Here is a 27,725-nt window from a genome sequence, read left to right on the forward strand (position 1 = left end):
CGGGCCCCAAGTATCTGCTGGCCTGGATTTTGCAGTCAGACAGATTAAAGTAAATCCTGAAATACAAACAAACTTTCAAAAATTAACTTCCATTTTAAGATTCATTGAATGGAGGAATCCTAACTTATAAAATTACATTTTTAGGGCAGAGACGTTGTTTAGCTATAATTATATCCCAATATGCCATTGAAACTTCAGTTATAGTCATTCATGATGTAATCTTTCACTGTTTTTTGCAGTGAGAATACTGTGGAAAAAGTTGAAACTGACTACAATCTGCACTTGTAGATTTTATTTACTTCTAGGCTCTGGTTACTGATGCCAGTTATAGTGTTGCTATTGCTGTTGTGTTTGAAACTGACTCGCACCACAGATCAAGAATTGGGCCTGGGAATTTCTTCATTTGTAAGATTGTGTCATAGAGTGAAATGTATTTTTCCACTAATTTACTTGAGCATTGGAAATAACTTTTTTCCAAAGTTAATGCATTAATTATCTGTATGCTGAATCCACCGGAGTTTAACAACTTCCTAGAGTGCAGAAGGAAGTCCATTGAGCCTGTACTGACAACAATTTCAACCAGGCCCTTACCCCACTAATCCCCCAACCTACGCATCTTGGGACACTAAGTGGCAATTTGTCATGGCCAATCAACTCAACCTGCTCATCTTTGGACTGTGGGACGAAACTGGAGTACCTGAAGGAAACTCACGCAGACACAGGGAGAATGTGCAAACTCCACACAGACAGAGACGCAAACCGGGAATCGAAACCAGGTCCTTGGTGCTAAATTACTAATTTGTGTGCTGATTGATCTGTGAAGATGGGGACAGTAAACCCTGTGAAGTGGCAGGATATCTCTGACAGTAATTTCTGGATCTCCACACTTAGTTGTGCACATGCAGATGGCCAGACTTTGCTGCTGTCATTTTCAGAGTAATCTCGGTGAACGTTGACAATTTTGTTCATAAGACACTGGCAATCAATTCTGCAGTGCACCAAAATTTACTAAAAATACATTTAACATGTATTTTATTAGCACTCAGGGACAAGACAAAAAAAGCTGCATATTTTAGACTTAAGGCAGAGTACTTAGAAATCCATTGGGAATTCTATGCTTAAAATGCAGTGCAAGTTGAAAGCATAAATGAACCAGCTCAAAATCTTGTTGAATCTTCCACGTAGATGTTTATTCTCTCCCATCACCTGCATCTCCTTGTACTATTGCATATACTGAATCTCTTTATAAAAAACTTATAATCCAATCTAGTTTCAGCTTTACAAATGTATTGAAAAATGTGATGCACTCCAAACAGAAACTTTGCACTTAATTATCAGCTTTTATTAATTTTTCCTTTCACTTCAACTTATTTTTTCGAAGCTCAGGTCTTGAGTATTTTTCAGTTCAAAAACTGATGCTGTTCATATTAATAAAATCAATGATTCCTTTGGTCCGAAACTTTCAAGTTGTGCTTCCTGATTGTGAAGGATGCCTTTGAATATGACCACATCATTGCGAGCTACAAGTGATTTAAACGAGCAATGAACTAACCAGATTAGATCTCATCATGCTGATAGTGGCAGCTTTTCCAAAGTTGGTATCTCCAATGGGACTACACAAACCTTTTTTTTGGAAAACGAATGCAAAATTTTATCCACCACATATGTGGACAAATGTTATTCTTATTGCCAAAGCCATTTCAAGTTGGTAAATTCTGTATTAAACTCTGGTGGGTTCAGCATACAGATAATTAATGTATAAATTTTGGAAAAAAGATATTTCCAATATTCAGGTAAATTAGTGGAAAAATACATTTCACTCTATGACACTCACTCTAACAAATGAAGAAATTTCCAGGCCCAATCCCTAATCTGTGGTGTGAGCCATTTTCAACGACAACTATAATGGTAACATCGTAACTGGCATCAGTAACCAGGATCTAGAAGTAAATAAAATTTAAAAGTGCAGATTGTAATGAAACTTACATTGGTCTTACAGGTGTTTGTTTATCTCTCAACTCTAAAAATGTCCTTTTCAAATGAAATAGCCTTGGATGTGAATGATCAAACGTTTTCTATAACAATACTTTTTTCAATTTTCTTTACTGCTTTTGATTCAACTTGCTGGAGATCAACAATACACATTTTACATAGAAACAGAGAAAAAGGGAGCAGGAGTAAACCATTCGGCCCTTTGAGCCTGCTCTGCCATTCATTATGATCATGGATGATCGTCCAAGTCAATACCTTGACCCCACTTTCCCCCTGTATCCTTTGATCACCTTTGCCCCAATACTACATGTGACTCCTTCTTGAAAACGTACAATATTTTGACCTCAGCTACTTTCTGTGACAGTGAATTCCACAGGCTTACCAGTCTGGGTGAAGAAATTTCTCCTCATTTCAGCCCTAAACGGATTAGCCCATATTTTTACCCCTGGTTTTGGACATCCCCACTATCTTAAACATCCTTCCTGCATCTACTCCATCCAGTCCTGTTAGAATTTTACAGGTTTCTATGAGATACCACCTCATTCTTCTGAATATAATCCTATCCAACCCAATCATTCCTCGTATCAGTCTGGTAAATCTTCTCTGCACTCCCTCCATAGCAAGAGCATTCTTCCTCAGATAAGGAGACCAAAAATGCACACAATACTCCAGCTGGGGTATAATTGCAGCAAGACATCCAAGCATTGGTGTGATCCTTGTGCTCCATGTGGGAAGCTGGGAACATTTCCAGTGCCCAGGACCAACATGTACAGGAAGTCTCTCCAGCTGCAGCTCTTAGGAGCCTTGGTTTTGGAGCTAAGGGGCAGCTGGGGACTCTGTGGAGCATCCACTAGGCAGGGAATACTGTGGATAGTACTTATAGAGAGATGGACACACCGGAGACCAAGATTCCCCCGGTAGGAAGAGAATAGGTGACCATCGGGCAGAGCAAGAGAGTGAGGAAGGGAGCAAAGGAATCTCTTGTGGCCATTCCCCTGAAAAACAGATATATTGCTTTGGGTATTGTTGAGGGGAATGACCTCTCAGGGGGAAGTAGCAACAACCAAATTCTTTACACCATGTTTGGCTCTGCTACAGAGGGGAGGAGTAAGAAGTGTTGGAATGCAATAGTTATGCGGTATTCAATTGCAAATAGAATAGATAGGTATTTCTATGGCCACAAAAGAGACTTCAGGAGGGAATGTTGCCTCCTAGTGCTATGGTCAAGGACGTCTTGGAGCAGTTACAGGACATCCTGGAGGGGGAGGGTTCCTTCATCCAAATCATTAACATATCTGGGGTCCTAGCATCGATTTCTGCAGTAGCCCGTTATTTACCTCCTGCCATTTGAAAAGTGACCATTTATTCTTACTCTGTTTCCTGTCTGCCAACCAGTTTCCTATCCATTTCAATACACTACTCCTAATCCCGTGCACTTTAATTTTACATGCTAATCTCTTATGTGGGACTTTGTCAAAAGCCTTCTGAAAGTCCAAAATAAATCCACTGGCTTCCTCTTATCAACTCTACTAGTTTCATCCTTAAAGAATTCCAATATCTGTCAAGCATGATTTTCCTTTTTGTTAATCCATGCTGACTCTCTTCAATTCTACCACTTTACCATGTGCTCCGCTATAAAATGGACTCTAGAATTTTTCCCTCTACTTTTGGTTTCTATTTGACTTTTAATGCATATTAAATAGATCCACATAATTACAACAGTACTAGTTCTCGAAATTAAACAATAATTTCTGAGATAATATTAATTATATAATTTTAGCAGCACAATTACCTACATTGGTATGAGACTGCAACAGCAGCTTTCCATAAAGTAATACCAAACTATTAAACAGATTTTCCCTGAACAGTCACAATTTACTCTGGTTCACTACAAGAATACCAAAGCCTCAATGGCATTACTCTGCAGTCAGTCACATTGCTGTAGCAATTTAACCTCTGGCATTTAAATTTGATTTCTCATTTTATACACACAGTTTTAAAGAAATGTTTTCTGCTTATAAACACCTACATCTGACTTCTGCAGGATCTCCACGCCTTCCTTCCCAACCCGATATCAGGATATATCAATAAACCACCTTTATATTATCACTGGCTGTGAAGAATAAATAGTTAGTCTTACAAGCTGCTCTGAAAACTTAGCAATTTACAACATTTGCATTCATATGGTGTAATAAAACATGCCAAGATACTTCATAAAAATGTAATTAGAATAAAAGCAGACACCACACCAAAGGCAACATAGGACAGATGATCAAAAACTTAGTCAAAAGATGTAGGTTTTGAAAAAGCAAAGACATGTGAAATGACAAACAGGTTTAGAAAGGGAATTTCAGGGCTTTTGACCTAACTGGCTGAAGGCAAATGGTAGGGTGAAGAAGGCACACAAAAGGACAAAGTTGAAAAAAAATAATTTCCCCCAGGAATTGCAATGCTGAAGGCTACAGTTTTAGAAGCGGCGAGGTCACCAGAGGGATTTAAACATGAGGATAAACACTGGAAAACTGATGTATTAGTGTACTAGAAGCCAATGAAGGTCAGCAGGCAAGGGATGGCTGCTGAATAAGATTTGCTTCAAGATAGTATACGGACAGCAGGGGTTTGATTGAAGTTAAGTTATTGAGGGTTGAAAATAGGAGACCAGCATGAAGAGTACAAGAATAATTGAATCTGGCAGGAACAAAAGCAGGTTTTCAGCAGCAGTCAGGCTGAGGCAGGATGAAGGTGAGTGATATCTCAGGGGCAGAAATAAGCAGTATTTGTGTCACAGAGTTTTACAGCACAGAAGAGGCCCCACGGCCCCTCACGTGTACACTGGCTATCAAGCACCTATTTATTTTATTCACATTTTCCAGCATTTGGTTCGTAGCCTTGCATGTTATGACGTTTCAAGTGCACACCTAAATACTTCAAAAATGCTGTGAGGGCTCCTTTTCCTCAAATCCCCTCAAAATCTCCTGTCCATTATCTTAAACCTGCCCCAGCATTGGCCTCTCAACTAAGGGGGAAGGTTTCGCCCTAGGTCCCTCATAATTTTATACAACTCAAATAAGTTCCTTCAGATTTTTCTGCTCCAAGGAGAAAAACCTCAGCCTAACCACCTCTCTTCATGGCTGAAATATTCCTGTCCATGATTAATCTTTGTCTTTCTAAGTGGAGATTAATTCTGCTCCTCAGAATTTTTTCCAATAATTTCCCCACCCCCACTGATGCTGGACTCATTAGTCTCTAATCACCTGTTTTTTCCTTACCTCCCTTCTTGATTGATGGTACCATGTTAGCTGTTCTCCAGTCCTCTGGTATCTCACCTATGGCCAGACAGGATTTGAAAATTAACATCACAGCCCCTGCAATCTCCTATCTTGCCTCACACAGCAACCTAGGATACTTCTCACCTGGCTCTGCTGATTTATCTGCTTTCAACGCTGCTAAAACTGCCAACACCTTCTCCCTCTCAGTGGTAATCTGTTTAATTATATCACAGTCCTCCTTCCTGTTTTCTATATCTACATCCCCCTTCTCCATAGCAATGCAAAATACTCATATCTTTATCATAGAATCCTACAGTGAAGGGGGCCATCATTCGATCCATCAAGACTGGACGGACAACAATTCCACCCATTCCCTATCCCTGTAATCCCATGTATTTACCCTGCCAATTCCTCCTGACATTAAGGGGCAATTTAGCATGGCCAACCAACCTAACTCGCACATATTTGGATTGTGGAAGAATCAGGAACACCTGGAAGAAATGTGCACAAACACAGGGAGAATGTGCAGACTCCATACAGACAGTCACGCAAGGCTGGAATTGAACCCGGGTGGATTCCTGGTGTTGTGAGGCAGCAGTGCTAACCACTGTGCTATAGATGAAAGGGCTTCAGCTCCTCGTCAAATAGTATATCAAAACTGTAACTGGTCTGTTTCTGCCTGAAACTGTGGTTAGGGAGGGGAATGAAATGGTGACTAGGAAACTTGTGGTGTGGGCCAAAGACAGTAGTGAGGTTCTTGCCATTCATTGCACTTATACTTCTCCTTCGCCAAAGATTTTGAATGGGATTTTCACAACATCCTCTATAAGGAATTTGGGACATTCTGACTAGCGCAAGCAAATGCGCATCTTCTTAACCGAACAGTCATTCATGAACAGCACAGAACCAGAAGTTAGTTACTTCACAGTCAAACAAAATAAAAATGGGATTCAGAAAGTGGAACAGAAAAGAAAAAAAAGTTTAAATCTTTTAAAATACCAACAATAATTAAAATATAAACAAACGTGATGCCACGTTTGCTAACATTTAATTTTAGAACTGGGGAGTTGTTCACAGTAATTAAGACTTGCTACACCACAAAATGATTAACTTTGGAACAAAAAAAGCCTTTAGCAGCATCAAGGAGAAGCAGTGCAACTCAGAAACCAATTCCTGATTTCCATGTTTAACTGTGCACGTGCTGTCATGAGAATTTCCGATTTGACTTGCACTTTAATAATTTAACGGCAAGTGATCGTAACTGCCTAGTGAATAAAGTTTTTTTAAAAACTGCCTAGTGAATGGTGTAACCTTATTTTCTCATTCTTATTCTCAGATTGGGTGATATGGTTAAAAAAGAATTTCACATTCAGTTTCTGTTGAAATCAATGTCACAAATGATACATCTCCCATTCTCAGCTGATAATGAAGCACGTACACCTTTGGTTCTCAAAGCTGAATGTCATGGTAGATGTACTTCCAGATTGTGATGTACAGTTCAGGTTCCTAACCCTCTCCTTGTTTTAGTGGTGCCAGATACAAGTAAAAGGGTAGCCTCATTGTATTTGGCGCAATTAGTTTAAAGTTCAACACAAAAATGAAACTGTGACAACTCAACTCCGCTGTTCTTCAAGGCCAATAATCTATTCGTGCACTGAATCTGTATGGGGAGGTGATGGTGTAGTAATATTGTCACTGGGTCTCTAGATTTTTGGATTACTAGTCCAATGTTCTGGGGACCCAGTTTGAATCCCACCACTGCAGATATTGAAATATAAATTCAATAAAAACCTTTAATGTGATCATGAAACCATTGACGATTGTCAGAAAAAACCCATCTGGTTCACTAATGTCCTTCAGGGAAAGAAGCCTGCCATTCTTACCTTTGTGGCCTACATGCAACTCAACGCACAGCAAATATGCTCTGAATGTCATCATTTCTTACAGATAATGGTCTGGACACCACCAGCACTGCCAGTGGGACGCGACAGACTCAGAAGGGGTGGACAGCACAGTGGTATACATGCAGGAGGGAGAGACCCTGGGTGTCCTCTACTTCAACCGTAGATTCCATAAAGTCTCATGGCATCAAGTCAAACATGGGCAGGAAACCTCCTACTGATTACCACATATCCCCAACCTCTCAGCTGATAAATCCGTACACCCCCATGCTGAACACTATTTGGAGGAACATACTCTGGGTGGGGAATTCAACACCTATCAACAAGAATGGCTTGGCAGCACCACAGACTGAGCTGGCTGAGTCCTAAAGGACAAAACTGCTATACTGGCTCTGTAGCAGATGGTGAGGGAATCAACAAGAAAGAAAAATATACTTGACCTCATTCTCACCGAAGTGCCTGCTGCATGCATCTGCCCATGACGGTATCAGTATGAGTGAAGGTCCAGATCATTGAGCATACTGTTCATTGTGTTGCAGGGCACTACCACCATGCTAAATGGGATAGATTTCAGCAGAGATCTAGCAACTCAAGACTAAATGCCCTGCAGATAGCACACTGAAAACCGGGTGAGGAATTCAATTACAGATGCATTGGTTTTATTTACAATTTTTTTAATGAAGTCAACGTATTTGCTACATTAAGATAATCAGTTTATTTTAAGTGAAAACAAACTGGATTTTAATGCACACCTGCAAAAAACAGAAAGAAAGAACATATTCACATCCTGGACTTCACCACCCATGACTTACTTCTGAGGTGTAATGCAACTGTAATTGCATTGACAAAAGTGGCTGTCAATTTGTTTACAGCAAGGTCCAGTAAACAGCAATGAGATAACTGTTTTAGTGATGTCGATTTAGGGAAATCTTGCCTGGACACTGGTAGTATTCCGTGCTGGGCTCTGAACTGTACAATGGAATCTTTTTCATCCAATCGAGTAGGCAGGCAGATCCACAGTTTAACATCACCAATGCAGTAATGATCTCAAGTAACAGTTTAGATCACGCTCAAATTTTACAGGGGGCCTTGAACCTGAAACTTTCTGATGTCTAGTTAAAGAGTTACCACCAAACTCGTTAGTTCAGGGTCCACTTAAGAAAAGAAAGGCTGATTGTTTTGTTTAGTGAAAACAAATAGAAATTTTCATGAATTTAAATGGCCTTCTGAATCACAACAAAGTAGAAGGGGTCGAGAGCTTCAGGTTTTTAGGTGTCCAGATCACCAATAATCTGTCCTGATCCTCCCAACATTATAGTTAAGAAAGCCCACCAACACCTCTACTTTCTCAGAAAATAAAGGAAATTTGGCATGCCCGCTATGGCTCTCACCAACTTTTACAGCTGCACCATAGAAAGCATTCTCTCTGGTTGTATCACAGCTTGTAAGGCTCCTGCTCTGCCCAAGACTGCAAGGAACTACAAAAGATTTTGAATGCAGCCCAATCCATCATGCAAACCAGCCTCTCAGCCATTGATTGTGTCTGCACTTACCGCTGCCTTGGCAAAGCAGCCAGCATAATTAAGGACCCACACACCCCAGACATACTCTCTTCCGCCTTCTTCTGTCAGGAAAAAGATTTTAAAAAATCTAAGGTCATGTACCAACCAACTCAAAAACAGCTTCTTCCCTGCTGCCATCAGATTTTTGAATGGACTACCTTGCATGAAGTTGATCTTTCTCTACACCCCAGCTATGACTCTAACACTACATTCTGCACTCTCGCAACTCCTTCTCTATGAACGGTATGCTTTGTCTGTATAGCATGCAAGAAACAATATTTTTTACTGTATACTAATACATGTGACAATAATAAATCAAGAAGGTATGTGTACAAGTCACAACAGATGAACATCCAGAGACAGAATAAGTGTACAATTAACTGCCCGATGCCTCACTGCACCTATCCACATTATCTGGAAGGGCCAGATATAAGCAAAAAATACCTCTCGTGTCAGACAGTAAAAATATAAAATGTTGGAAATACTCAGCAGGCAGGCAGCATCCATGGATGGAGAAACAGAGTTAGTCAATGGTCAATCATCACCAGAACTTGAAAAAGTTAGAACAAGCAAGTGCAGAAACAAAAGGGGATTGGGGAGATGGGAAAGAAAAAAGCTAAGGTCCATAATAGGGAGAATGGCAGGAAATATCAAATAACAAAAAGGAGGTGATAAAAATACAAGTAAAACATAAAAATTGTGCCCAGAGGAAGTGTAAATGGAAAGGGCAGAGTTGGCATCAACAGCTGACATACAAAAAAATCAGATCATAATCTGAAATTGTTAAACTTAGTGTTGAATCCAGAAGGTTGTAAAGTGACTAACTGAAATGTTGTTCCTCAAACTTCATTGAGACACCATAATGGGCCGAGACCACGACCAGAAAGGTCAGAGTCAAAGTGAGATGGAGAATAAAGGTAACTAGATGCTTAGGGTGACTCCACAAAATCCCTATAGTGCAGAAGGAGGCCATTCAGCCCACTGAGTCTGAATAGACCCTGGTCCACCTCCCCATCCTATCCTCATTATCACATACATTTGCCATGGATATTCCACCTAACCCACACATCTATGGACTGTGGGAGCAAACCAGAACACCTGGAGGAAACCCACACAGATATGGGGAGAATGTACAAACTCCATAGTCAATAAAGGCCAAAATGGAACTCGGGTCCCTGTCACTGTGAAGCAACAGTGCTAAGCACTGTGCCACCACGCCACCTGCAGACTACAATGCACTGCGACTATCTTATCAAATGTTTTATTTAGTTGAAACATTGAAAGCCAAGTTTTAATTAGCCAATATATAGGTAATATTGCTTTCATTTACATAGTTGTGGCTGGGTGCAGTACTCTCAGCCCCACTGCTGAGACTGGAATGTGCAACAGTCGATGCAGTACTGCAGGAGACAAGTGCTGGTTGACAGGTAAGATGCTGATCCAAGTTTCTGTTTACATTCACCTTACAGCATCATTCTGAAGAATGATGGGCGAGGTTTTCCTGATGTCCTGGTCAATAAATATCCCTGAACCCACATCACAAAAAACACACATTATTGTGGTCACTTCGAGAGGATGTTGGTTGCCAAGAGTTCTACATTATAACAGTGACTGTACTCCAGAAGTACTTTGGGACAGGAGATTCATAGAATCCCCATTGTGCAGAAGGAAGCCGTTTGGCCCATCAATCATGCACTGACAACAATCCCACCCTGGCCCACTCCCTGCATGCTCACATATTTACTCTGCTAGTCACCACCGCCACCCCGCCCCCCCTCGACTGTAAAGGGCAATCTAGCATGGATAATCCACCTGACCCACACATCTTTGGAGTGAAAGACTAGTAAGCCTTCTCTTTGTAAAATGTCACATTGATTGAGATCAGTCCATCAGATCTCACTTCCTGTCTTTCAGACGGTGATTGCACTGACAGCAGGTGCAGAGGAAAGGAACCAGGTCTAAAGCTGAGGTGTCTGAATAACTGGGACACTCACAGGGGGTTATTAATGGAGAGGGTTATTGCTCTGGGCCTGGGCGGCTGGGCTCACTTTCTCTCTCACACACACACAGGCATCAGCTCCGGAGACTGAGCCCTTCCCCGGACGAGCCCGGCTTCCAACGTGGCTATCCCGGTCAAACACCCCCCCTTACACACACACACATACACTCCCCACCGAGGCCGGCCAACCGGCCGGCTTTACCTGTCCCAGCTCGGCCACCAGGGCCCAGCTTCTCTCCCGCTTCCTCCTGGAGCCTTCCTGACAGTAACCCAGAGAGACGGAGGGCGGGGCTTCACGTCGGGGGGCGGGGATTAGATCCGGGGGCGGGGCTGCACGTCGGGGGGCGGGGATTAGATCCGGGGGCGGGGCTTCACTCTGGGAGCGCGGATTCATTCCGGAGGGCGGGGATTAGCTCTCACTCCAGGGTCAGGCCTTTACTCCCCCCGCGTCTCGTACGGCTCGGGGCCAGCTGCAGTGGGCTCTCACTGCTCAAATACCATCTCTCAGACACCATTTAACACATATGTATATATGAAATAAATACCAGAGGAGGCTGGAGGTATAATTACAACATTTGGACAGGCACATGAATCATTAGAGTCCCTACAGTGCAGAAGGAGGCTACTCAGCCCATCAAATCTGTGCCAACCACAATCCCATCCAGGCGCTATCGCCATAACCTCATGCATTTGCCCTAGCTCACCAACCCCCTGATACGAAGGGTCAATTTAACATGGCACCTGAGTTGCACATCTTTGGACTGTGGGAGGAAACCCTGAGGAAACCCAGACAAACACGGGGAGAATGTGCAAACGCCACATGTTTATTCGTTAGTGTTGCAAGTAGGCTTACATTAACAGTGCAATGAAATTAGTGTGAAAATCCCCTAGTCGTCACATTCTGACACCTGTTTGGGTGGGAGAATTTAGCAAGGCCAATGCACCTAACCAGCATACCTTTCAGACTGTGGGAGGAAACGCCATGCAGACACGGGGAGAATGTGCTAACTCCATACAGACAGTGACTGGGAATCGAACGCAGTGCTAACCACTGTGCCACCGTGCCACAAATGGATAAGAAAGTTAACAAGATATGGGCTAAACGCAGGCAAATGGGGCTAGTTCAGTTGAAGAAATCTATTGGCATGGACGAGTTAGGCTGAAAGGTCTGTTTCCATGCCGTATTTCTCTATGACTCTATAAAAAAAACATCAAAGTGGTCCTGCCTGTTTATCCCACAGTTATTGGATCTCTCCACCCTTCTCTCTCTCTGCAATTGTAACCTTGTACAAACTGCTACCACACCACCATGGGGACTGGAGAAGACCCATAGAATACAAAGGGAAAAAGGAAAGATGTGCAGAATATACAAAAAACAAAGAACAGGCCCTTCGGCCCCCCAAGCCTACACTGACCATGCTACCCTACTTAATTAAAACCCCCTACTCTTCCAGGGACCATATCTCTCTATTCCCATCCTATTCATGTATTTGTCAAGACGTCCTTTAAAAGTCACTATCGTATCTGCTTCCACTACCTCCCTCGGCAATGAGTCCCAGGCACCCACCACCCTCTATGTAAAAAATTTTGCCTCACACATCTCCTTTAAACCTTGCCCCTTGCACCTTAAACCTGTGCCCCCTAGTAATTGACTCTTCCACCCTGTGAAAAAGCTTCTAACTATCCACTCTGTCCATGCCTTTCATAATCTTGTAGACATCTATCAGGTCACCCCTCAACCTCCGTTGTTCCAGTGAAAACAAACCGTTTCTCCAACCTCTCATAACTAATGCCCTCCATACCAGGCAACATCCTGGTAAATCTTTTCTACACCCTCTCCAAAGCTCCACATCCTTCTGGTAGTGTGGCAACCAGAATTGAACACTATATTCCAAGTGAGGCCTAAGGTTCTATAAAGCTGCAACATGGCTAACCAATTTTTAAACTCAATGCCCTGGCTGATGAAGGTAAGCATGCCATATACATTCTTGACTATCTTCTCCACCTGCATTGCCACTTTCAGTGATCTGTGTACCAGGACATCCACATCCCTTTGCCTATTAATATACTTAAGTGTTCTGCTATTTACTGTATATTTCCTATTTGTATTAGACCTTCCAAAATGCATTATCTCACATTTGTGTGGTGCTAAAGTTACAGATAGGATGAAGAGAAATCAGCTTTATGTATGATAGGACCATTCAAACATCTGATGGCAGCAGGGAAAAAACAGTTCTTGAGTCTGTTGGTACATGCTTTTAGACTTTTGTATCTTTTTTCTGATGGAAGAAGGTGGAAGAGAGTGGGGTTCTTGATTATGCTGGCTGCTTTGCCGAGGCAGCGGCAAGTGTATATGGAGTCAACAGATTGGAGGCTGGTTCCTGTGATGGACTGGGCCAGGTTCACAACCCTTTGTAATTTCTTGCGGTCTTGGTCAAAGCAGGAGCCATACCAAGCTGTGATACATCCAGATAGGATGCTTTCTGTGATGTATCTGTAAAAATTGGTGAGTCATATTGGACATGCAAAATTTACTCAGCCTTCTGAGAAAGCTTTCTGAACTATAACTCAGTGTGGAGGGACCAGGACAGTTTGTTGGTGATCTGAACACAGAATCTTGAAACTCTCGACCATCCCACTTCATCATCATTGATATATATGAGTTGACATCCTCCACTACATTTCCTGGATGGTGACTAGCTCCTTCATTTTACTGATGTTGAGTTTATTGAGTGTTTTACCAAAGTTATATATAAGCTGCTAAAATGCAACACTAAGTTTACTCAGAAAATAATTTGAGTATGACAAATTGTCTTATTTGAAGACTCATTTTTGCTGAAACCAATGGCAGCTGTTTATTTTAGTGATTCCTTGTATGAAGGTGTTAATGTATGAGCATTCTCGAAGAACAGTCAGGGTTTGGTAATAAAAGAAACAGCTTTTATTTCTTTAATGCTTTACACAACCTTCAGAGGCCTCAAACCTCTTCATAGCCAACATCTGCCAAGGCCAAGCCAAGACTGAGCTTCACATATTTAGAATTTCATACAGTGGTGCTTAATACCAATGGCTTGATTTTGGAGGAGTTAAGGTATCTAGTTAAGTTCTGAGATTTTAAGAACTATTTTCAGTCTGTTTACAAATGCACATGGGCTGTCCCTTTGTTACTCTTAACTAATTAAAACAAGTCAATGCATCTGTATTGACATGATCAAAATCCATGGAAAAAATGAGAATTGAAATGCAAGATTATAGTAGATTTCAAATCCCATATTGGAAAGTACAAAGTACGGTTCTGTGTCTTTGTTTAGTTCTTTTAAAATGATTTGAGAATAAGAAAACAACATTTTTGATAGTGGTAAAACACTGTTGGTTGGATATCACTGTTTATTTACTTTTATCCTATAGTTCAATGCTTGATTTATTTTAAATAAGTTTACGCTATTGTTAAATAACAGGCAGAGGAAACCACCATATAAATGCATTTAGTCTTGATCCACTGTTATGAATAACAGTTTATAGTCTTGTGTTGGCAGTTTTTAAAAATAGGTTTTGTTTTGAATATTTTGACTTGTCTTCAAAGCTATTTAGCAATGAAGTTTATTTAAAATATTGAAAAGGATAATCCTGAACACCAGCAGAATTTCCCCAACATCTGGGCTACCTTGGGAATTCTAGTGTTTTACACTTTTCAAACTCTCATCCTTTCATGTCTCAGGACTGGGTAGAGTAATAGTGCCTAGGTTGTCACAGTGTAGGATCAGTATTCATCTATTTCATAAGACACAGTCAAGCTCTGGGTATTGTTTAAGTAAGTTTAAAAAGCCTGTAGACATTTTAATGCTGTAATCTAAAAGGTATGTCTTTCCCCAATGAGTTTTTTCAACTGTCAAAAATGACACTGTTACCAGATGCTAAAACAAGTTATAATTCAGGTCAGAAACTCCAAAGTGTTTTATGAAGCCCATCTAGATCATAAATTTTGCACTTTGAATTTGGCTAGGATAAGTATGAGATATTTCACCTCAAGTATGATTCAAATGATCCACTAGGGAACTTTTATCAAAAAAAGTTTATTTAAAAATATAATTAACATGCACGGAAAGAAAATTAGCAACAACTTTCATCAGTTACAAACAAAAACAATCACAATCATGCATAACCCTTCAAAAATATATCTAAAATGTTCCAATCAAAACAAAAACTTCTCATAGGCAAAAACCCTTTCCATAGGTTTAACACAGCAAAGACTAATGCTCATGTGATATTGGAACTGAGTCCTCTCAGTCTTGTAACTTCTAGCAGCTCTCTGGATACATCCAGAACAGTTTGAAGTCAGAACAACTTCCCAGAACACTGGGGAGACACTCTGGTCAAGCCATTAACAGCAGATATTCGACTCCAGAAGGCAAGAAGCCTTGCTTTCAGTAAATCAGCAGAATTTTCAAAACCAGGGAGAGAGAGAAACATTCTAAAACTAAAAACTGCACCCAGCCAAAACAGAAAATGAAACCTTAAATTTATAGAAAAAAAACTGTCCTAAATACATGCCTTTCCTCCTAATAATGCAGGGTCATGAAAGGTCCCAGAATGAAAATAAACAATCCCATTTAAACCACTCAAGGAACAATAAAAACACTTCTAAGAGATGGCCTGGCAGCAATGAAACCAAAACAGCTTATAGCTGCAAAGAACATAATTTTTAAAACATTCCTGAAAGATACACTAACGTCACACCTCCTTCTTAAGAAAAAAAGAACCATCAGCATTCAAAGATGGTTTCATTTTCAAACTCTTTCAGTTTCACACTACTAGTATTCTACAATAAATATACATGCATTTTACAAAATGAAAACATGCAAGCAGAGTAGTAACATCAACCGTTTCAGTTCTTGTCTTCCATCATTGAATACTCCTTCTCTGTATCACATTCATGATAAACTGCTTCTTCTCCAAGTCCTTGATCCTGTGTTGATTCCAGATCTAAATTCAGTTTGTTGTTATGATGATAAATTAGTCCTGATAATGTCCTCTGAGAACTAAGCAGGATCAGCAGGATAACACACTGCCTGTGTGTAGTCAGGGCCATTAAGAAAGGTCATTTTATCTCTGTCCCCTTTCTTGTTCATTGGCCTTGGCTCCTCCTCCACCAAGCCATTCAACTCCTTTGTTCACTCTTGATCTGCATCATCACTTTCTGCACACTTGTTGGCAAAGACACACAGCAGATTGTCTTCCTTGGCGTCAGAACCCATTTTGAACATTATTTCAAGTAACACTGTGGCAGTTACGTTGCTGTGTCATTTTTCGAACACCAGCTGTGTACAGTGCTGTTTCACGAGGCATCCACATCTCTGCACACTATAGAATCATTACACCAGCAGTGCATTTTAGATGATAGTACGATTTTGGCAAACAGTCTGATTCCATGTTGTTGTCCTTTCCTTTGATCCACACACAATCATTAGGTACTGTCCGGTTTCGGTACCATCACTATGGGTGAGCTCTACTCGCTGCAACGCACTTATATTGTCATTTTTAAGCACATTCGCATGACACAGAGTTTTCCTTCTATTTGGCATTCTTATCAAATAATTTACCTCAATTTCCTTTCAATTCAATAAGAACCACTAAAACTTGCTTTCAAAGGTTCATCTACCACTCGTACCACTGTTAGCAATACTAAGACTTTATCCCCACAAGCAAAACTACCAACTTCTGATTACTTATCCGCTTTGTTTCATTACATGCTGCGCCACTTTTAAATGCTGTCTAGCTAATTCACCTGCTGTATTCAATCTTTCCATAAAATCTGACACATAGTCCAATAATGTAATCTCAGAGCGCTCACTCACCAATTTCTCCTTAGTCAATTTAAGTAGTCCCCTTACTTTAAACGGACTGAATTTGGTTGACTCATTAGGTGCATTGCTAATTGCAAAGAGTACAAATGGCATTCCTTTGTCCCAATCCTCTGGATTATCTTGACAATAAGGCCACAACATTGTCTTTAATGTTTGGTGTCACCACTCTAACACTCCCTGCGATTCTGGATGGTACGCAGTTGATTTAAATTATTTTATTCCTAAACTATCCATGATCTCCTTGAATAACCTTGATGTTCCTTGATCTGATTGTATTTTTGTGGGTAGTCCATATTCAATAAAAAAATTGAAGTAACTCCTCTACAATTGTTTTAGTTGTAATATTGCATAATGGAATGGCCTCTGGAAACCTAGTAGATATATCCATTATAGTGAGAAGATACTGGTTTCCACTTTTTGTTTTAGGGAGTGGTCCCACGCAATCAATTAAGACCTTTGTAAAAGGTTCCTCAAATGTTGGAACAGGTATCATGAGGTTTCCATGATATGGCCAGCAAAATTTATCCACATCTTTATGCAGTCCAGGCCAATAAAAATGTTGTATTTTAGCTTGAGTTTTCCTTACCCCCAAATGATCTTCTACTGGTACCTTGTGCTAATCGCAACACCTCCTTTCTATGCCCCACTGGCAATACCACTTGATTAACTTTTTCTCACTTTTCATCCACTTGAATATGTAAAGGTCTCCATTTTCTTATAAAGGCATCATTTTTAAGGTAACCTTCCAGCATACACACAGATTCCTTTACTGTTTTATATCTTTCTATTGTAACTCTGCCAACTTTCCCAAATTAAAAATATTCACCTCATCCTCCACATCTTATTCTTTTCCAATCACCTGATCCAAAATTTTTCCGATAATTGAACTTTAACTTTTATCTTCACTCTTTGATTTCTCCTCTTCTCTTAATGAATATTCCAGGATATAGAATCTTTAGGTGAGACAGGGAGAGGGTAAAAAAGGAGGCATTGCATTATTAGTTAAGGAATTAGTTACTGCAGTAAGAAGAGATGATACCTTGTAGAGAGCATTCAATGAAACTTTGTGGGTAGTGTGGGAAATTGAGGAGAAAATACGTGCACAATTTGCAGAGGTTTATAAAATCAATGAAAATTGAATAATTATATCAGGCAATTTCAACTTTCCCAACATTAATTGGAAAAGACAGTTTTCAAGGCTTGGATGGATTGATTTCTTGAAATGTGGACAGGAGAATCTTTTAGGTGAACATGTATAGTGTCCAATAAGGGACAGCACAGTGCTGGACCTAATTCTGGGGAATGAAGCTGGACAGGTGATTGAGGTGATGGTCATTTTAGTGAAAGTGACCACAACTTGGTACAATTTAAGCATGTTATGGGCAGAGAAATAGACAAGTTGCAACAAATAAGTTTTGGATTGGAAGAGAGCAGATTTTAGTAAAATAAAGCAGGACTTGGCCAAGGTAGATTGGGGACAGCTACTTGTACGGAAATGTACAGAAAAGTAATGGGGACATGTTCAAAAAGGAAATGGGGAGGGTATGATTCCAACATGTTCCTTTTAGGATGACAGAGAGGAGTAACAAGCCCAAAGAACCATGGATTACCAGAAATATTCAGAATATGATGAGAAGGGAGAGAGAGATACAAATCAGCAGAGGCATTAGTGGAGTACAAAACGTACAGCGTGGAGCTTGAGAAAGTAATTAGGAGAACAAAGAGGGAATGAAAGAAAATTCTGGCTGGTAAAAGTAGGAAAAATCCCAAGATATTCTATAAGTATATCAGTGGGAAGAGGATAACTAGAAAAAAAAGTAGGTTCCCATTAGGTTCAAGGAGGCAATCTATGGGTGGAGCCAGAGGACATACGTTAAGTATTTGTTCAATACTCTACCACCTTCTTCACCGAAGAGAATGATGCTGAAGGTACGGAACTCAGGGGGAAAGACTGTGATGTTCTTGAGCAAATTGACATAGGGAGTGACACAGTGTTGGAGGTGTTGGCAGGCTTAAAAGTGGACAAAAATCTAGGTTTGGATGAATTGTGTCCCAGGTTGCTGTGGAGGCAAGGGAAGAAATTGCAGGGGCTTTGACCCCAATTTTTAATTCTGCTCTGGCCACGGGGGAAGTCACAGTAAGAAGTCTCACAACACCAGGTTAAAGTCCAAACAGTTTATTTGATAGTAATCCCACAAGCTTTCAGAAATGGTGTTCCTTATCAGGTGTGTGGAAGGTTCTGATCAGAGAAGGGCATATAAAGTCACACACAGTTTACAGAATACTGATTAGATTACAAGTCCTTACAGCTAACCTGCTATTCAAGTCTTAAAGATGCAGACAATGTGAGTGGAGATAGCATTAGCATAGGTTAAAGAGATGTGTATTGTCTCCAGACAGGACAATAACTGAGATTTTACAAGCCCAGGCAAGTCATGGGGGTTACAGACAATGTGACATGAACCCAAGATCCCGGTTGAGGCCGTCCTCATGTGTGCGGAACAATACAGACAACACACATCTCTTTAACCTGTGCTAATGCTATCTCCACTCACATTGTCTGCATCTTTAAGACTTGAATAGCAGGTTAGCTTTAAAGACTTGCATTCTAATCAGTATTCTGTAAACTGTGTGCGACTTTATATGCCCTTCTCTGATCAGAACCTTCCGCACACCTGACGAAGGAACACTGTTTCCAAAAGCTTGTGGGATTACTATCAATTAAACTGGTTGGACTCTAACCTGGTGTTGTGAGACTTCTTACTGTGTTTACCCCAGTCCAACGCCGGCATCTCTACATCACGGGGGAAGTGCCAGAGGACTGGAGAACAGCCAATGTTGTTTTGTTATTTAAGAAGGATTATAGAGATAAGCCAGGAAACTACAGACCACTGCGTCTCATGTCAATGGTCAGGAAACTATTGGAGAAAATTCTGAAGGAGTGAATCTATCTCCAATTGGAGAGGCAAGGTTTGATCAGGGATAGTCAGCATGGCTTTGTCGGAGGTCGTGCCTAACAAATTTGACTGAATTTTATTGAGCAACTGACCAGGTGTGTAGATGAAGGTAGTGCAGTTGATGTAGTCAATATAGATTTCAGAAAAGCCTTTGACAAGGTCCCACATAGGAGACTTATAAAGAAGGTAAATTCACATGGAAATCAAGGTAACTTGAGGAGGTGGATACAAATTTGATTTAGTTGTGAGAAGTAGAGGGGGATGATAGCAGATTGCTTTCATGACAGTAAGCTAGCGTCCAATGGCATGCCACAGGGATCTGCACTGGATAATGCATAATTTAAATAAATAACACAGACGACAGTATGGATTTGTAAATATGCAGATGACACAAAGATTGGCCAGGTGCTTAACAATAAGGCTGAGTGACTTGGGATACAAGATATAAACAGGATGGTTTAAAGGGCAGATAAGAAACAGATGGAATTTAACCCTGTAAAGTGTGAGGTGATACACCATGGAAAGAGTAATTTGACAATTAAGTATTCAAATATGGCATGATACTAGAAAGTTCTGAGGAACAAAGTGAGCTTGGTGTGTTTGTGCTTCGATCTTTGAAAGTAGAAAGGCATGTTAGTGGAGTGGTGAAAAAAGCATGTGGAATATTTGCCTTTATCAATCGAGACACATTACAAAAGCAGGGAGGTCATCTTGGAGTTGTGTTGAACGTTGGGGAGGCCGCAGCTAGAGAACTGTGTGCAGTTCTGGTCACCTTGTTATAGGAAGGATGTGATCGCACTGGAGAGGAAGCAGAGGAGATGAACCAGGATGTAGCCTGGGATGGACTATTTAAATTACGAAGAGAGGTTGGATAGAATAAGGTTGTTTTCATTGGGGCAGAGAAGACTGAGGGATGACCTGATCAAGATATACAAGATTATGAGGGTAAGGAGCAGCTGTTCCCTTTCATTGAAGGGTCAGTCACAAGAGGACACAAGTTCAAGGTGAGGGGGAGGCAATTTAAGGGGATGTGAGATAAATCCTTTACACCCAGAGGGTGGTGATGGTCTGGAATGTGCTGCCCAGGAGGGTGGTGGAGGCAGGTTACCTCACATCCTTAAAAAAGTACTTGGATGAACACTTGGCATGTCATGACATTTGAAGGCTTTGGGCCAGGTGCGGGTAAATGGGATTGGATAGATAGGTTAGGTGGTTCTCATGTGTCCGCCCAGACTCGTTGGCCCGAAGGGCCTCTTCTGCACTGTAATGAATTCTATACAAAATGATATCATGGGAAAATTTGAGGTGAGAGGTAATAAAATGTTTTCAGGATTGCCGCTTCAATCATATTTTAAGGAAAAGCTTTCTAATTGAATAGCGATATCCATTTTCTTCAAATGTGAACCGATCCACCAAAACGTGATCGGCACATTAAAAATTATTTTTGACACAAATTCATCACATCCACTCAAGGCATGATGCATTTTCATGTTTCTTTTCTCCTTTGAGTTACAACAGCTGTCATGTTTTGACTCACATTTTCAAAGACAAAAACGTAAATTCATCAGACTATCTCAACTCCTCAAAATAGTGTGTGCACCTGGCTTGCAATATTAACTAGGAGTTTCCCATTTCAGTTAAAAGAGTGCAATCATCACAATCATGTACCTTGAAAATTTCAGTTTATTGCCTTAGCAACTACACAGCTGACACTGAAAAAATTGTGGACATGTCACAATGCAGTTTTATCATTTTAAGTGACCAATGCCAACAAGTATAATTTTAATTTTAAGCACATCCAGTATGAAAAATGAAGTTTACATACAGTAGAAAAAAGTCACATTCATTTTAGTAAGAGCCGATACTGATGCAATAACTAAAACAAAAGGTACCGTTAGGCATCAGTTAAAATTACCATTATGTTGACCAACCTGCACAGATTTTGCGAGCAGAAATATGTAAATGCTTAATGAAAAACCCAGTAAACAAGTTTGAATTTTTGTAACATTTTAGTATCAACTGCAGCATTCAGCAACTTAATACTTGAGCATTAATTAATGCTAAGACAGGGTTTCCATGGTTAGTGTTGAATTGCAAGTTATAGTCTGTAGTTATTTTTTAAAATGGTATACATTAGCCAATATCAGGTAGTCTTGAGTTGAGCTTACATTTGATCATTAAACATCAAATTCACAGTTTGATAATTTGTGCAATTTTAACTTGCTAACTTTTCGGAAATCACAGTTTCAATATTATAGTCATATTTTAACCACTATTATAAGGAGGATAAGTGAAAATGTTATAAGTGGTAAACAATTCAGTTGTAGATTATTACAACCTCTTAATAACTATTCAGGTTGCAGTCCTCAGTCAAAAGATAAAATGAAAATTCAACAGATTCCAATTACAATTAGTTAACTGTTGCGGCTATGCAACATCCAAGAACAATGAAAATTTACAAGGTTTATGGTTACTTGCAATTACTTTTTAACAATGTGAACTTATCTGAAACAAAACCTTTCATATTATTGTTTTCAAAATAAACAAAGCCAGATTTGGTCTGTCCAGGCCGTAAGGTGTTAATGGATGTCGATACTTTTCAAATTGGTGAGTTTCTAGCTAACCATACTATAATGGAAACCCAAGCAAAATGCCAATTTTAGTCTTTGGTGGCTACAATGGTGAATATTCACAGCATGAATAGTTTAACAATAAAACAGAACAATATAAATCAAAATTGCAAACAAAAAAGGGCTGTTGAACTCTTCACATGAATGAACAGTTTTAATTCTAGTGTATTAGAAAGTAACCAGAACGAGAAAACAAATTTAAACAAAGCCGAAGTCAGAGCAGATGGAGTATCGGCTGAAATTCACTTAAAAGTAGTTTTAACCAAGGTCACAAGGTTCAAGTGCAAAACCTCATTATGAGGTAAACTTTTCACAAAATGCAACATTGAAACACGATTCCACACAGTGGCATTTCCAAAATGCCATTTTACCTGCTAACCTTTGGCTGGTGAACAGGATAACTTGCCATAGTTTTTGAAATACCGAGCAAGTGACATCCTTTTATATTTCAAGAACATATTCATCTCTGTTGCACACCTATACTACAAAATCTGTTATGAAGAATTGTGCTGTGAAAAATCTGAATAAAAAAGGCTGTTTTAGTTTACCAGCTAAAAACATCAAATCTACATTTAGCCCATACACTTTCCTTTGTTAACTATTTGTTTAGTGTTTTTTTTAACTTAAAATGACATGTTTACAAGAAATGTGTACTTTTAAAAATAAGACCAATCATTGTATTTCAGTAGAATCAAAAATAAAGCTTTGATCTGCCACCACATTTTACCCATGTACCTGCAATTACCAAAACTCCATATGAATGCATGTGCCCATTTAAATCTGGGCTATGTTGGGTCATTGCAAATTTTTGTGTTCTGTAACTTAGCCACTGAAAGAACTATCTGAAAAAGTAAACACAATCCTGTTTAATTTGTTCTCAACTGCCAGCTTTGATGATTTATAAAAAAACACAAATGATTAATGAACTAAAATAGGAATTGAAACTGAACATGATCTATTAAAACACTGTCAATATCAATTAGTTAGTGAATTATCTGTACATTATTTATTAGCTGCAGCATGTTAATTTCTTTATGTGCCATTGCATTTCTGTAGGCTGTTAGGAGTGGGTTCAGGGACTTGGTTAGCTGGCTGCACAGGCAGTTATATCTTACACTTATGAAAAAGAACAGCAAATGAAAATGCAAACATATATTATTAGTGTTATTAAAATGGTTCATAATTACAGAGATCAGTAGCTTGACACTTTTGAGACTGTGCAAAGTGAAAAATATTCTTAACAACTCAAGTTAATTTGCAGAGAGAATATTTGAGCTAATGACTGTACACTGTCACAAAACACTCAGGACCAATATTTTCAGAAAATTACTGCTGATGCTAGATAAATAGGATAGATTTACACTATAAGTGAAGTGTTAAGGGAAAGTGGTTTTGGCTCCACAACAATGTTTAATTTATGTATTATAAATTGGGATTAAGCCCCAAACCTATTCCAAAGCAAAGAAGAGCGAGATTCCGCTCGAGGCTGTCCTTTGTTTTCACGTCAACTTAAACCATAACTTCTGGCCGAACCTGAATTTACATTATAACTGCAGCAGTGTTTAACCACTGCTACAGCTGAAGCTTAAAGATGCAAGTTCTAAATGCAAGGGCCAATCAAAATGTAACGGCCAAGTCAGCTAGGAATCCGAAAGTAGCTGTTTGATTAAGCCACACAGAAATATGGGAAACCGTTTTCCTTATTCCCGGTAAGAAGTCTCACAACACCAGGTCAAAGTCCAACAGGTTTATTTGGTAGCACAAGCCACAAGCTTTCAGGATGCTGCTCCTTCATAGGTGAGCTGCAGGACTCATCTGATGAAGGAGCAGCACTCCAAAAGCTCGTGATTCCAACTAAACCTGTTGGACTTTAACCTGATGCTGTGAGACTTCTTACCATGTTTACCCCCAGTCCAAAGCTGCCATCTCCACATCATTCCTTATTCCCACCAGCACTGTGCTGTTAAACGCTATTTGATTTTGTACCTCATAGATAGATTACCAAACTTAAAAACTCCAGGGATCCATATTCCTTTCATAAGCCTTTTGGACAACTATCACCACATTCTAATCTATTAAAAATGTACTAGCAGTTTACTGCATCCATTCAATTACGTTATGGAGATATTGGCATTGGACTGGGGTAGGCACAGTAATAAGTCTCACACGCCAGGTTAAAGTCTAACAGGTTTATTTGGAATCATGAGGTTTTGGAGTGCTGCTCCTTACCTGACTCATCTGATGAAGGAGCAGTGCTCTGAAAGCTTGTGATTTCAAATAAACTTGTTGGATTTTATCCCAGTGTTGTGAGGCTTTTGACTGGATTCAATTATGTGACCTCAGAATATCTACTTAATGACAAGTATGAACATTAGTACTGAGCACGCAAGTGTTCTGCTTGTTAGTAGGATTAAAATGAAATTGGAGAAGTATGAAAAGTATGAAGAGAAGTATGCTAAAAAGAAACTTGTCAAAAATTACTAAGGCAACATGACTTGGATTACCACCTGAAGACTGAAGAGGGAAATGTTCTTTTTCTGAATGCAGATAGTCATCAGACCCTGGAATGTCTTATCATAAATGGCAGCTTTTACAAACTACATCTCCTTTTAAAGCAAACTGGTAAAGTCTATGAGCAAGAAGAATATAGAAAGATACAGGGAAAAGGACTGGAATTTGAGATTAGAGCATATCACTCTGGTTGTAAAGGTAGCATCCCAATAGGCTCCATGTGTCATATGGCTTATTTTTACACTGCCACATATATAAAAAAGACCAATACTGTCCTGAAGCAGGTAATCACCATTTGAGAAAATGTGTCTGCTAGGCCAGGATAGGTGCTTCATATTTGCATACTGAGTGGGAAAGATGTTTACCCTTGTGTCTACAGCTTAAAAACATCAAAAAGAATTGAAGCTTTCATGTGTCATAATATTCTAAGACCAATTTTCCAGAAATGACATTGCTGGCCTTGTGAAACGAAGTATGTTTGGTGAATAAGATAAGCATCACATCAATTTGAATGTAGTCTATTTTAGCACATGTGTAATGACGATTGAAAACAAGCCATTACGTTCGATATGTTTACTGGCAACAGTTAACTGACATATTCAACAACCCAATCAGAAAAAAAACAAATCACACTTCTTGCTTAATTTCTTTGACTGCATAGATGCAGATTTTTTTCCCAACAAGTACCATCTGCTATTAACTGGATAATATACATGCGTTTACCAGTCTGCTCAACGTGCTAGAAAAGAATACTAACAAGAAAAATCTACTGACTACTCACAGATGCATACAATACAAGTCACAAGTTTTCAGCAACTGTCCTATTTTGTGGCACATAATTTTGAAAAGAGGTTCTTGTTTTGTTCCTCAACTTACTTCCCACAGCTTTACAACAAATGCTGACCACACGCCTCACTACAGTGATTTTCTTTTCTTGCAAGGTCATCAGCCAAAGATCGCAAGGACAAGATGGCATACACTTTTCAACAAGACCAATGCCAGTTTGTTCAAAAACTGAACAGAGCAAACTGCTTGTCAAGAAAATTTAACATTGAATTTTGTGAGACCAACTGCACAGTTACACACAGAAGTAGTGTGCATTATAGCCTAACTATAGGCAGCCAGCAGAAGTTTAACTTCTTAAAATAAGTTTTTCGTAGTTGTTCCTTTCAATTTTGCCAAAGCAACAAAATTAGGGGTAAACAACACTTGTTCCAGAATTGGCATCCCATGTAAGTGAATGTTCCTGGCAGCAATTAAGTTAGTAAAAAGATAGGAGTGTAACAATGTAATCTTTCAAGTATAATTTAGAATCATAAAATGATAAAGCACAAAGGGTGCCCATTATGATTGAAACTATAAGTACCATAAATATGTTTTTACTTCAACCATTTTTTTTCTGGTTTTAGATTCTATCACCTTCATTATTAAAGTCATAATTTTGTTGTTTTTCCTGCAGTACAATATAATGGCATTGCTAGTCATAAAACATCTGAATTCAAGGTTAATAGGGTGATAAAGCTGACACAAATATACTGCAGTATGTGACATTTCCTCTGCCATATCATTTAAGAAGTCAGCTTCTTCTGTCAACTTACACTGATGTTGTTGCTTCCATAAGAACATCATGTTTCTTTTGTTTATATACCCCTTAAACACTTTCATTTTCTAACACATATAGAAAAAGAGTACTCCACTTGTAAACTTTTCAAATTTTCTATGTGCAAACTGTACTGCATGTCCTGTATACAAGAGTTATATAATGCAGCAGAATTATTTTGGCAACATAGCAGCTCTGGTAGCAAATAACAACAAGTCCTAGGTTAGCTTAAAAGCAAAACTGGATCGTCCATCTCATGGAATGGAATGGAGCTTGCTTGGCTCTCTCCAGAGTCTGAGTCATATGGAGTGTCAGGTAGCTCCAAAAAACTATAAGCTATTTGGTCATCTTCCATTTCTGATCTATCTTGACAACTGGTGTTTGAATATTCCTCTTCATCCACGTTATTGAAATCCTGTGGAATAAATAGCATCTCTGGGTAATTTCTGCTGACCAGGTCACTTGTCGTCTGCAGAGAAATTTTGCGAAAAGCTAAGAGATGCATATGGGAGAACTTCACATATTTGTACCTCTTGAATCCCAAAGATTCAATGGCAATTTTCCAGCTCTTAATCATATAGGCATGACGGTTTTGGTGAGAAGAATCAGGTGTGATTATAAGGAGCAAACCATGGAGTGCAAGAAGTTCATGGGCTTTCTTACAGCAGATCCAGCGTTGGTAAGGGGCAGGAAAGTAAGACAGCAAAAGAGAAAAAACAACAACATGAAACAGCTCTCCTGGAAGGGAGTCAATGGGATTTTTTAGCTGCTTGAGAAAGGCATCTATTGCATCTTGAGCAAGCTGGAGGGGCTGCTGCAACTGAAGATTGAGGAAATCACATTTGTACACACTCTGCAAAACAAAAAATACATTTTCAAGATTATTTCATTGTGGTTTAAAAATTGTTTGACAAGTCATAGTAAGGTGGTGCAGAATGCTAAGTAACAGTCATGTAATGAAGCGCAGTGTGCTGTGAATTTTGCAATGTACACAGCAAAATAGCTATTCTCCAGCATGCGTGGGGAATGGTTAATGCCAGTTAATCAAAAATGCTGGTTACGACTTTCATTTTCAACCAATCCCAGATGACCTTCTGGAATGCAAGACCTCATAAAACCCATTCTTGTAGGCAGAGCAGGGAAATATTCTTCTGTTACTGAAATTGGAGGATACATACAAGATATGAACAGGGCTGATACATAAGCCTATTGACTAAACCTCTCACTGTATCCATAGTTATATTAAAATTGTGCATTTGAAACTTGGCTGGCTGACATCCCCAGACATGATGTGGGAATGCCGGCGTTGGACTGGCGTAAACACAGTAAAAAGTCTGACAACACCAGGTTTTAGTCCAACCGATTTATTTGATAATATACTCACTAGCTTTCGAGGGGACTGCCTCTTCGTCAGGTGAATGGAGAGTTCTGGCCTCAGAC

At 39.6% G+C, this 27,725-nt stretch overlaps 2 protein-coding genes across 9 annotated transcripts in view; both read right to left on the reverse strand.

Annotated features, from left to right (window-relative positions):
* Positions 1–11,004, reverse strand: part of LOC145344159 (transmembrane protein 168-like) — a 45,627-nt gene extending 34,623 nt beyond the window's left edge. For 2 of the 8 annotated variants that reach the window (XM_080191061.1, XM_080191064.1), the window contains exons 1-3: positions 10,926–10,983; positions 10,055–10,250; positions 4,022–4,105 (exon numbers count right to left, since the gene is read on the reverse strand). In XM_080191061.1, the coding sequence (XP_080047187.1) occupies positions 4,022–4,023 (2 nt within the window). In that variant the 5' untranslated portion in view covers positions 4,024–4,105; positions 10,055–10,250; positions 10,926–10,983. Of the gene's footprint in view, positions 1–4,021; positions 4,106–5,261; positions 5,319–10,054; positions 10,251–10,925 lie in introns of those variants that run through there. The other 6 variants (XM_080191059.1, XM_080191063.1, XM_080191065.1 and 3 more) reach the window with 5 other exon arrangements.
* Positions 11,005–24,410: 13,406 nt separating this feature from the next.
* samtor (S-adenosylmethionine sensor upstream of mTORC1) overlaps positions 24,411–27,725 on the reverse strand; it is a 118,509-nt gene continuing 115,194 nt past the window's right edge. Inside the window, exon 5 of the mRNA XM_080191068.1 lies at positions 24,411–27,138. Within this exon, the coding sequence (XP_080047194.1) occupies positions 26,509–27,138 (630 nt within the window). The 3' untranslated portion in view covers positions 24,411–26,508. The remainder of the gene's footprint in view (positions 27,139–27,725) is intronic.

Source organism: Carcharhinus amblyrhynchos, chromosome 6 (genome assembly GCF_965287045.1).
Source record: "Carcharhinus amblyrhynchos chromosome 6, sCarAmb.v2.hapA, whole genome shotgun sequence".
Lineage (NCBI taxonomy): Eukaryota > Metazoa > Chordata > Chondrichthyes > Carcharhiniformes > Carcharhinidae > Carcharhinus > Carcharhinus amblyrhynchos.